The sequence below is a fragment of the Protomyctophum bolini genome (assembly GCF_963924005.1).
Source record: "Protomyctophum bolini genome assembly, chromosome: 24".
NCBI classification, from domain to species: domain Eukaryota; kingdom Metazoa; phylum Chordata; class Actinopteri; order Myctophiformes; family Myctophidae; genus Protomyctophum; species Protomyctophum bolini.
Window position 1 is genome coordinate 5,732,578 of NC_137885.1, and position 12,338 is coordinate 5,744,915.

The following is a 12,338-nucleotide window of genomic DNA, read 5'->3' on the forward strand; positions in this document are numbered from 1 at the left end:
TGTAGGTAGGCACTGGCTGTGAATATGGAGAGTTTTTATAAACTCATGGACTCATGAATGGCGGACTCATCTTCAAAGTGCTAACCCTAACCCTAACCCTCTAACCCTAACCCTAACCCTAACCCTAACCTCAGTAAAACTATACCTAAACCTAACCCTAACCCTAACCTCAGTAAAACTATACCTAAACCTAACCCTAACCTCAGTAAAACTATACCTAAACCTAACCCTAACCCTAACCTCAGTAAAACTATACCTAAACCTAACCCTAACCCTAACCTTAACCTCAGTAAAACTATACCTAAACCTAACCCTAACCTCAGTAAAACTATACCTAAACCTAACCCTAACCCTAACCTCAGTAAAACTATACCTAAACCTAACCCTAACCTCAGTAAAACTATACCTAAACCTAACCCTAACCTCAGTAAAACTATACCTAAACCTAACCCTAACCTCAGTAAAACTATACCTAAACCTAACCCTAACCCTAACCTCAGTAAAACTATACCTAAACCTAACCCTAACCTCAGTAAAAATATACCTAAACCTAACCCTAACCTCAGTAAAACTATACCTAACCCTAACCTCAGTAAAAAATATACCTAAACCTAACCCTAACCTCAGTAAAACTATACCTAACCCTAACCTCAGTAAAACTATACCTAACCCTAACCTCAGTAAAACTATACCTAAACCTAACCTCAGTAAAACTATACCTAAACCTAACCTCAGTCAAACTAACGCAGTGGCTGGGGGGGCGTTTCCAAGAACCCGAATGCAAAACGGATACCATATTAGCGTTTGTGGGACGTACGGTTGACGTAGTGTTGCTCCTAACCCTAACAACACAGCCAGTGATGGGTTTATGACAGTGCTTTTCAACCCTTTTCATTTCAAGGCCCATTATTTATTTGGCATTTGAGCCACTGGCCACCATTTGATGAGATTTAACCTCTCAGACCCTAATCTAAAGAATAGTCCTGAAAGCCACCCCTATAGAGCGTCGCAGTCCCTCCCCCTTTCAGAACAACGAGTGGCCCAGGAAATGAATCCCAATGCATTTTTCCCATAGGCATTTCTTAAACTATATATTACAAAGAAGAAAAACAACAAAAAATGTGTTTTTTTCTATTTTCTAATTCTTTGTTTGGCCTGAAAAATTGTGTTTGTTGTCATGATTTGTCACGACAAGAGTTGGCTTCGTACGACGCTTAAAAGGTCTTTAAATAAATAATGTAAGAAATGGTGCACTGCTCCTCCCGGTGTATAGGGGAGGGCTGTCTTACAGAGACAACATGTAGACAACATGCAGCAAAGGTTGCCATGAAGTTCATGATACGGTACTCAAACACGCAACACGCCGTCAGGCCACCACTAGGCCAGCGGGCGCCACCCGGTCTCGGTCATCTTACCAGTTGGTGTAAAGGCTGGTGATGGTGGGTTCTCCATGGCTGTCTAGGTGCTGGGTCTGCTGCAGCAGCACGTTGTTGAACACGCGGGTAATGTCAATAGTGACATAGTTCTCTATGGACTGTAAGACGGTCATGTAGGCCCTGACGCTGGTCAGTAGCTCGCTGGGCTTGGCTATCTCCTGAGTAGCCTGGTTGTACATGGTCATCCCCACAATAGACCTGACACATACACATGAAACAGTTTAGCTTTCCATGTGAATAAAAGGTAACAAGATGAACTCAGACAAAGGTTTACTTTATGTTTGCACGTGTTTTGACAACTGTAGCTAAATTAGAACATTTCGCTAGACAATAACGTTAAGATAAATATAAATAAATACATACATAATGTAATTTGTATCCACTGATGACAAATCATAATTCATTATCTACATACATGATACATGCATCAACATTTGAGGACAACAGCAATATTTATTTTGGGGATCATTTACAGCAGGCTTTAGAGGTCGCAGTGTAACATTGAGCAATCAAACACATGTGAGTATTTGCAGTGTGTACATGTATTTACTTGGTAAATCTGATCTCTAGATGTGAGGTGAGGTATTCTCGCGGTGTGAAGGTGTGTTCCCACACCACCATGTTGGGAACGTAGTTGATGGAGAAACACAGCTCAGACAGGGCTGTGTGCAACTTGTCCAGACTGAAAGAAGACAACAACAAAGTATACGTTTCAAACACTTTGCTGTCTGTACGAGAACACACAAGGCTGTGAAGTCAGGTTATTATTGTGACCCGTTTAACCCCTGGCTCTACAATAACAGAAATACACACACAGTACATTGAAAACAAACCTTTCACATTTCGTTTTAAATGACAAGAATTTCAACATTTTGGTGTTAGCATTATGTTATGCTTTAGCTATTGAAAAGACAAGCTAAAAAAAAAACAAGCTCAAAGCGCGCCACCGAGTGGCGCGCTATGAGCTTGAAGGTCTGCTATTTTTTGAAAAATCGAAGAACGACTGACATAGAAACATAGCTTTTTCAGAAAACTGTCAGGATGTAGAAGACATTTTTAGAATCTGATCTCAGGTCAAAATGGGTTAAGGATTTACAATACTTATTGAATAATAATGTTCTAGTGTGTGTGTGTGTGTGTGTGTGTGTGTGTGTGTGTGTGTGTGTGTGTGTGTGTGTGTGTGTGTGTGTGTGTGTGTGTGTGTGTGTGTCAGAGATAACTCACTTGGTGACCAGTAATCTATTTTTCCTCATGCTCTCAACTCCAGGCTTTTCTCGCTCCGGCTCTCCTTTCTTCCCTGTAGCTTTCTTACTCTTCTTGTTGACGGCCTGGCTGATGGTCTTGGCACAGTGCTTAGGAAGCAGCTGGAGACAAAACAAGTATAGTAGTAGTAATATTGCATGTATATATTAAATTCATCCAAATGTTGCTACAAGACAACAAAACCATTGGACACATCTGGTAGGATGGTTGCTAATGCTAATATCTTGTAATAGCATAGGCCTAGTGTTGGCTGTCTTAAACCAGTTAGTTAATTCATTAAGCAATATTACACGAGAGGGTGTTCTTTATATTCATTAATGCACTCTCCTGCAGCATCGCAGGCATGCATTAATGACGATGAAGAACACCCTCTCGTGTAATATTGCAATTATACAACAATCATACGAGCTTGTAGATCTGCTATTTTTGAACAGTCGAAGAACGACTGACATAAAAACATAGCTTTTTCAGAAAACTGTCAGGATGTAGAAGACTTTTTTTTTAAATCTGATCTCAGGTCAAAATGGGTTAATGGTAGATCACTTTGTCATTAGCAGAACGGAAATATGAACAACATACTTGGCAACAAAGAATTGATACTGCGTTATATTCAAATTGTCTCATTCGTGTCGTCCCATTGACCAAAAATAGGCGTTGTAGTGTGCGTGTACAGTACGTACCTGGTCACTGAGAGTACATTGTTCCGTGCAAATGTCAGTGATGAGATTTCTGGCCTGTTTGGCCATTTCATCCAGGAACATGTTGCACAGCGACAGGCTGCGATCCCCTATGTGGTGGCGCTAGAAGACACACACATAAACACACAATGTGGGCTGTTCTATGGCTACAATTATACTTGTCATTTCTATGCGGACACAAACTGCAACACAGTATGTTCTGCTAAAAACACAACACATTAGCTGGGACTATGGGTGTTTTTTTCTTTTGGGTGTGTGTGTGTGTGTGTGTGTGTGTGTGTGTGTTACCTCCTCGGGGCACAGTTCATGTGTGCAGGACATGAAGTGTGTACACAGCAGAGGGAAGCAGATGGAGTGTCTGCTCTGAGATGGTAGCTCCAAACACTGTTGAAACATCTTCTCAAATGCACGGCTGTAGAAACTGCACACACAAAAATATATTATTTATTTTGTGTAAATGTGTTGATGTATAAGAAGTGTGTGTGTGTGTGTGTGTGTGTGTGTGTGTGTGCGTGTGTGTGTGTGTGTGTGTGTGTGTGTGTGTCTCTCACCAGAATATGGAGAGGTCAGAGGTCTCCACTAGCATCTCCACCAGTGAGTCCACCATCTTGGTGTGAAAGATGATGGTGTTCATCATCTTCCCCAGCTCCCTGTGGTCTGCTATACCCAGACTGGCCTTAGAAACACTGGTATACGCCTAGAGGAGACATGGTGGGAGGGAATAAAGAACAGAAAGATGGAATAGAAGGGAACGAACCAAATGAACAGGGAAAGAAAGGCAGGTTGGATGGAAACGAAGAGGGAATGAGGAAAAGGAAAACAGGAAGTAGGGATGAACCGAAATGCAAAGAAAGTGGCAATAAGTCTGAGGAATCAGAAACAAGAGAACGACAAACGGAAGACTATAGCATCATTGTGTATTGTATTGTATTGACATTAGACACCAGCGGATGGCGGATTTAGCCGGTTAACCGCAGTTTGGGTCAAAAGAATATATTATTAATTAATATCGGATAAACCGCGGGTGAAATAATGCTGGAAATAAATGAATGGCATCCATCTATAGGTTTTATAACTTTTAAAACGGAAATAAACTAATGACATCTATCTATAGGCTTATAATATAGTTTTTTTTTTAAAGGCACCAAATCTCGGCGTGCGTGCGTTAGTAGTATTTTTCCTTGAACTTGTAGATTGGCTATATCCCTGCAGCGGATTTCGGGTGGTTGCGGATATATAAATTGGATTAAGTCATTTATGCGGTGGGATAACAGGCGGATTATAAATATGCACACTCGGATTCGGGTGACAAAAAAGCTCATCCGCTGATCTCTGATTGACATGATCATGAATTGACATTGAATTTGAAAAAAAGGACACATTTACACAAAATATGTTTGACAATATAAACGCATAATATCCAGCTTGCCCAGAGACATCTTGAAAATATAGCAAATTCGTTCGATACAATTTGTTCCTGAATAACATGTAGTTGGTATCAAGTTCAACTGTGTGTGTGTGTGTGTGTGTGTGTGTGTGTGTGTGTGTGTGTGTGTGTGTGTGTGTGTGTGTGTGTGTGTGTGTGTGTGTGTGTGTGTGTGTGTGTGTGTGTACCTGCAATCTGAACCAGTCCAGTCTCATGCCTCTGAAGTCAAACACATCTCCATCCTCCACTATAAGGAACAAGCATGTGCAAAATTACCACAACACTGTGTTTGATGTTATTTTTAAAACAATATTCACACACATCACATCATCCTTCAATAATTATATTCCACAACACTGAGCTGACATGGACATAAGCATTTAATCTTTGATGTTTACTGTCTGCTGGCGTTTGGCTTATGAATGTTATTCTGTTGTACCAGGTTTTTCTTTTCCTTTTAGATTTTTTTGAGAGAGAGAAACCATGAAACAGTTTTTGGCATAATATAAACACAGTACATTCCAGTATTAACCCATTTTGCGCGGGAACCCCTTTTATGTTATACAAGATCTACAAGCTCACGCCGAGTGGCGCTCTACGAGCTTGTAGGTCTGCTATTTCTTTTAAATGGTGAAAATGTGCCTCACATCTTTGAATATATATTGTTACAGAGTGAACATTTTAACTCAATTCTTTGCTTCTGTGTTGGGGTCCCTGGAACAACATATTTTCATATTGGGGTCCTTTCCTTGACATGAAATATTGAGCACAACTGAAACAGAAACATTTCAGAAAGCCGTCAGGATTTTGAAGACTTTTTTTTTTATTTCGACCTCAGGCCTAAATGGGTTAATTGAACTGAAAGACTGTATAAAGAAAGAATGACCTGTTGCAATTGTACACTCTCAGGGTTAAATGATCATACATGATTACCTCAAACCATGATTTACAGTACAGTAGTTTATGTTTACCTTGTTTGACGCTGAGAGAGGTCATCGTGTTGACGAAGGAAGACATGATGATTGATTCATCTTCTGGACACACAGAGAGGTTCTAGCATAGAAAAAACAAGTTCCATTCTTACGGTGATTAATGTTATCGATGCATGTTCCTTTAGCCATTATTCATCATTGTCATACAAATAAATATTAGGAATATGAAACCATGGGTGGTAGGGGTAGTTTCAGTAACCCCCTTCCCCCCGTTAATTAAGATTGTCCCACTGACATTTTCAATGCTTGTGTGTGTGTGTGTGTGTGTGTGTGTGTGTGTGTGTGTGTGTGTGTGTGTGTGTGTGTGTGTGCGTGCGTGTGTGTGTGTGTGTGTGTGTGTGTGTGTGTGTGTGTGTGTGTGTGTGTGTGTGTGTGTGTGTGTACCTGCACCAGTTCGTTGAGCACCACAGCATCGAAACCAGATAGATACTGAACGTAGTACCTCTGCATGACTGGACCATACTTCCTCACATGGGCCCTCAGCTCCTCCATGTAGAAGATCAACTCTGCTATGTGTCTGTACCACACACACACACACACACACACACACACACACACACACACACACACACACACACACACACACACACACACACACTTAACAAGAAATTCTTGAACACAAACAATAGTGGATGCGCAAACTTGGAAAACTCTACAACAAGTGCTTCAGGATACAGATCACGGGCATCGCCTTCTCCATATATGGCGACTGCCAATTATTGCAGACACTGAACAGAATTTTGCCGATGCCTGATCAGCTCTCAGCTTGGGCATGCCTGCAATCTGCAGGCACCTCACGACTGATTTATGGACATTACCAAGGCTTCCAAATATGAACACAAGTAGTTTACATTTGTAGCCAAGCTGTATAATAGCATCTTTAAGACGCTGGTACTTAAGCACCTTGGTAAGGAATGCCTCTTCCAGACTGTGGTCAAATGTACATGCCACTTCCAAAATGGTCACTTCTCTACTGTCATCAACACCAACAATATCTGGTGTATTAGCTGTGACATCTGAAATCATCATAGACTCAAATACCACACGACAGTGTGATTTGAGTCTGGCTACATGAACATGGCAGTTAAAACATACGAGTGCTTATACATTTTGGCAGATGATGAAACATATGAACTTAGCTAATAGGTCAAAAATTCTGTCGTGCCTAGCGATGTACATTCCATTATATACATAGCAACCAAACACACATTACTGTGTGCGATCATGTATCAGTGTGTGTGTATTATTGTGCGTGTGTGTGTGTGTTTGCTTACTTGTCTAAGTCATCTGTACTTTTCTTCTGGATGTTGTCGGCGTGACGAAGGAGCCAGATGATTTCATCACGGGCAAACGATAATGCCATGAACACAAACAGCGCCTGCAGGTGGAGAACACAGAGTAAAAGAGAGAAAGGTCTCTTTTTGAACACCTACTGTACAAAGAAAAAACACACTACTTTGGTATCATTATCTTCATCAGAACATTATAGGGCCAACTCATGCAGGTGTTAAATAGAAAGTAGAAAAGTTCATCTTAAATCATTAGGTTTATAAGAAGAAGAAGTCACACTAGTTATCAGAACATAATGTATTCCCTTAATAAACTGTGTGATAACGTATTCTGGCCCCGATTGAAAAGGCATTATCCCAATCCCACAATGCACAACTTGGAGTAAGGGACAAAGCGCTAAAGCATTGCGTGATTTCAAATGCCCAGATTTTGAGCTTGTATAAACTGGGTACCAGTACCAGATCAGGAATCACCATTATTATTATTCGCAGTACTAACGTTGTGGTCCTGTACTTCTGGCTCTCCACAGGAACTCCATAACATAGAATATACAAATATTGCAGCACGACTCTTTAACCCAGGCCTGACGTCGGAATAAATAAAAAACGTTCGCTCTGAAAGAATATATATTCAAAGATTTGTGCCTTACGATTTTTCAAAAATAGCAGACCTAAAATATGATCTGAAGTGGGACGTGTTCCTCAGTCATGTTGCAGGTCCCTTGGTGTGATCCATGGTCAGGCAATGCCCTCTTGATTGTTTATTGTATTACTACACATTATGATACGGTTGATGATGCTGCGTTTGGTCGTCTAAATAATGTAAACTATTTTCAATTTTTTCTTATCTATCTTGTCTGTCCATGAATACGTACTCTGCTGTTGTTGCTTGTGTCTGTATTTTAGGTTGTCTGTTGTATGCGTTTGTAAAAAATCTAAAATAAAGTACTGATCATAAAAATAAGAAAATAGCAGACCTACAAGCTCGTAGTGCGCCACTCGGTGGCACGCTATGAGCTTGTAGATCTGCTATTTTTCAATAGCTAAAGCATAACATAATGCTTAGTTAAAAACACCAAAAGGGGTTCCCACCCCAAGAATGGGTTAAGTTGACATTATATATTACCTTTGGGCCCAGGAGTCCAGGCTGGTCAGCAAGGACGGTAGCCAACTCCTTCAGAGCAGAGCGGAGAAACTTGCGTCTCTCTCTGTGCATGGAGCCTCTGCACATCAAACACATAGATGATGCCCAATGACACATCATTCAATTATATATTCTATCACCTTCGGGACAACATGGTAAGATGAGAGTACCACTGACAGTAGAGGAGAGAAGGCAGGTGGTTGAGCAGGGGAGGAATTAAATATTTTACCTTTACTAGTTCAATAACTGGTCATACTATATATTTTTTTTATTTTATACTAAAACCTTAAATGGATTTTGGTAGGGTCAGTAATGTCAGCCCATTGACATTGGCCAAAGAAACTGGCCCAGACAGCCAATAAGTGGAATGTTTCTCAATAGCATTTTTTCTTCCATCCCTTTTCTGGGGTGAACACACAGATATTATTAGTGTAGCGTGAAAACATCAGGGGGCGTAAAAGCATAAGGTTTAAGTGATTAAAAAGTGAAGGGATGCAGGACTAAAAGACTAATGGATGGAGGAATGAGTGGCCAATTAGAGAAAGTGGTTAAACAAGTGCAAAAGCATGCAAGATAAAAGGATAGCAGGTTGAGAAAGAGGGAAAGGCGAGAAGAGACAAAGACAAGAGAGAAGGATGTATGGATGGATAGATAGACAGATAGAGGCAGATTAAGAGATGGAGGGCAAAGAGAGATTAGGATACGTACGCATGAGACAGTGCTTGTTCCTTGCATTCTCTTATGTCGTTGATGCGTTTGTTGTATCTGAAACACACAAATTGAAGAGAGGCACTGATTGAAAATCAGTGTTTTAATGGTGTTTTTTTTTTCTTCCATGATGTCACGAGCAAGAAGGTGCGCATGCGCCTACAGTACATGTGTAACTGGTAACCCATTCTGACCTGAGATCAGATTCTAAAAATGTCAGTCGTTCTTCGATTTTTCAAAAACAGCAGACCTACAAGCTCGTAGCGCGCCACTCGGTGGCGCGCTATGAGCTTGTAGATCATACAAGCTACACACATGTGTGTAGGAGGCACAAACAAAAACGAGAACAGCCTTAAAGCTTACAAATTTAACAAAATTACAACGCAGAACAGTGGGCAATAACTAACACATACTGGGGAGCGGACAAGGTGCTACTGCTAAGGAACCATATTGTGCCGTTATAGTTTGTAAGTAACTGGTTGTACACTGGATTGGACAGGGCGCATCAATGATCATCTCCTATTTTGCATCTCTCTGAGCAACTTTTCACTAAAGACTGCGATTTGCTAGCCAGCAAGGTAACCTTACGTATGTGTCAAGTGTGTGACCATGTCTATTTGTCACTGTACATGTATTTGTCTTTAGTGTGTCTGACTGTTCGTCAGTAGCTAGTTCACTGACCAAAGCCTTCCATCTAGGAAGCTGACCATTACAACACAGCAGTTGGTCTGGAACACACAGCCCTGGGACTTGGGATACGAGTCATTACACACAACAAGATTTCAATCCCCATCAATGACACAGGTGGCACCTCAATTCCTTGCTTATTTCCTTGAGTCCCCTCTCATTTTTACCAAACCTGAAACTTCAACGGCCTAAAATGATAGCTGAGATGACATCAGTAATACTGTACGTCTACCCGGCTACTTTCGGCCAATGAAATGTCATGTATGGCTTGTGCATGTTTTTAACTACATACAGTGAGAAACAAGGAAGCAAGATCCATAAAGTTTCATAAAAAGCACAGTCTGGCAAATGCACAAATACAATGCTAATTGTGGTTACCGAGTGGCGCGCTACAAGCTTGTAGGTCTGCTATTTTTCAACAGCTAAAGTTTGAAACACCAAAAGGGGTTCCCGCCAAATGGGGAACCCCTTTTGTTATGCTTTATTTATTGAAAAATAGCAGATATACAAGCTCATAGCGCGCTACGAACTTGTAGGTCTGCTATTTTTGAAAAATCTAAGCACGACTGACATAGAAACTGCTGCATGTTGGCTTTAGATGGTCCAAGGTTCCTGATGAAGATCTTGGGAGGAGGAAGACAGATCTCCAGCAGCCTCACAGAGATATAGCTGAGGAAAACAGAGTGAAGGAAATTGTGTAAGAAAAGAAAAGAAAAAAGTGCAATACAATGTGTGTTACATTTCAAACGCACTTTCATCACTCCGACATTGGTGGCAACCACCCTTATAAGGAGCAATTTGGGGTTCAGTGTCTTGCTCAAGGACCCTTGAACACGTGTGTGTGCCTGCCTCTAACCGTCTAACGTGGTGGCAGCCCCGAACAGAGTTTGTGCCAGGTTTGGTACAGATCGGAGCAACGATGTGCGTCCTATGTCCGGATGTTACGTTTGTGACCACGATCTGCCCGCCCACCAACCCTCTGTCCATATATCCTATGTTAAAAGTGTGTGGATGGATGAACAGACAGAGTGGATGAATTGAGCCCTAACCTGAAGGACGCCACCATCTGATTGTAAGAGAAGTACTGGAAGTACTTGTATTATGCTGCCACACATGCTATTCAGACCTACAGTACTAATGTTTTCCTTGAACATTGTGTATGTAGTAGTACTGTGGTACTGAATGTAAATGGCAGACACCTACCCTCCTTCATACATGCTGGCATTGCCCTGGCTGGCAGTGAAGTAAACAGAAGTGGACCTCTGCCCCTGTGGATGTGACGACGTCTGCGTGCACGCTGGCTGTCCTCCACACCTTTCCCCCTGTGGATGTGACGACGTCTGCGTGCACGCTGGCTGTCCTCCACACCTTTCCCCCTGTGGATGTGACGACGTCTGCGTGCATGCTGGCTGTCCTCGACACCTTTCCTCAACACAAAAGTAAAAATGCACAGTAAAAAAAAAACAGATGGTTGACCCTTGAAAAATAAATTGCCTGTTCAGTCAATCTGCCAATTTATACCCCTTGAACAAATCACCTACATTACATGGAACCAAATGGACGTGTAAGGGTCTATTTGCTACAAAGGTCAAGACTTGAACTGATGGTAGTGAATTTATTAAGTCCATAAACCACCGTAAGAACTGACAGGACAGTAAAAACAAAAAAATACTGTTAATTTCACATACTTTTGCAATGACAGTACCAAATATTAACAGCTCAAGAAGCTCCAAAAGTAAACCATGCTAATTCAAAACAGTACAATTTCCTTTTTAAATGGCTTTGACCATCAATCAGAATCACTGTAACATATTACAATTAATTGATGACTTCAACATCACCAAGCACTTATTATATTGAACTAGTTTTTCCCTTTTTAGCAGCTGTTTTAACTATGGAGTAATACCTTCTTTTAACCTTTTTTAAGTGTAAATATAATGACATGAAATAAAGACCTTTTTATCCAAAATGTATGAAATGCAGTGATAACAATCCTTCCTTTGCATGTGCACTTCTAACCTTTCCTTTACAGCACACTTGACAGAAAGAGTAGCAAACCAAACTTTGGTTTATAGTGCACTATCCTTGTAGCACTGTGAGCCTTTGCTGCAGAAATACGTTTTTCATTCCATATACCAAAACTGAACAGTGCACTTTATCAAAGGTCATTTAGCTCCACAAACGTGTTGTATTGTATGTTGCAAACACAGTCCAAGTGTACCAACCTTATGCCTCTTCGGGGGTGCTAAAACAATCATTGAAAGTCTCAATGGCAAAAAGCGGTTTACTTTTTAGCAGCAGCAAAACACGCGTCTCCTCTCTCTCTTGTCTGGTTATTATGTAATACTTCCTCTTTCCGGTGCGCAGGTAGCTATTGTTGTGTTCTTATATCCTTACTGAATTGAATCATATACACAACATTGTCTTTCTGGTTGCTTTATTGTAGTGACTGCTCCTGTCGACTTGCCGGATGGTTTCCCTATACATTTCTGTTACCTGTCGTCACCATAGAGTATTGTCGTCACCTGCTTCCTGGTCATGTGACTTCAGTAACCAATACACGACAGCTATGTCCCACAAAACTCCCTTCAAAATAAAAGCATTTGGCTCAAAGGAAAAAGACTTGTTTCACAATAAGTAACATTGTCATAATAACAATGTCTGTTCACCCAGAATATAGAAAAGTTCAGTAGAA

The 12,338-nt window shown here is 41.0% G+C and overlaps 1 protein-coding gene across 1 annotated transcript; it reads right to left on the reverse strand.

Annotated features, from left to right (window-relative positions):
- Nucleotides 1–1,411: 1,411 nt before the first annotated feature.
- On the reverse strand, nucleotides 1,412–12,117 carry LOC308311926 (nck-associated protein 1-like; the record flags this gene model as incomplete). Its single annotated transcript, XM_080758731.1, has 15 exons — nucleotides 11,869–12,117; nucleotides 10,847–11,065; nucleotides 10,215–10,312; nucleotides 8,957–9,013; nucleotides 8,231–8,327; nucleotides 7,090–7,193; nucleotides 6,200–6,332; nucleotides 5,795–5,876; nucleotides 5,012–5,070; nucleotides 3,949–4,094; nucleotides 3,686–3,818; nucleotides 3,380–3,499; nucleotides 2,661–2,800; nucleotides 1,987–2,118; nucleotides 1,412–1,634 (listed from the first exon to the last, which is right to left on the reverse strand). Exons 5-15 carry the CDS (start codon nucleotides 8,318–8,320, stop codon nucleotides 1,412–1,414), a joined length of 1,362 nt encoding a protein of 453 aa, XP_080614857.1. The 5' UTR covers nucleotides 8,321–8,327; nucleotides 8,957–9,013; nucleotides 10,215–10,312; nucleotides 10,847–11,065; nucleotides 11,869–12,117.
- Between the last annotated feature and the right edge of the window lie 221 nt (nucleotides 12,118–12,338).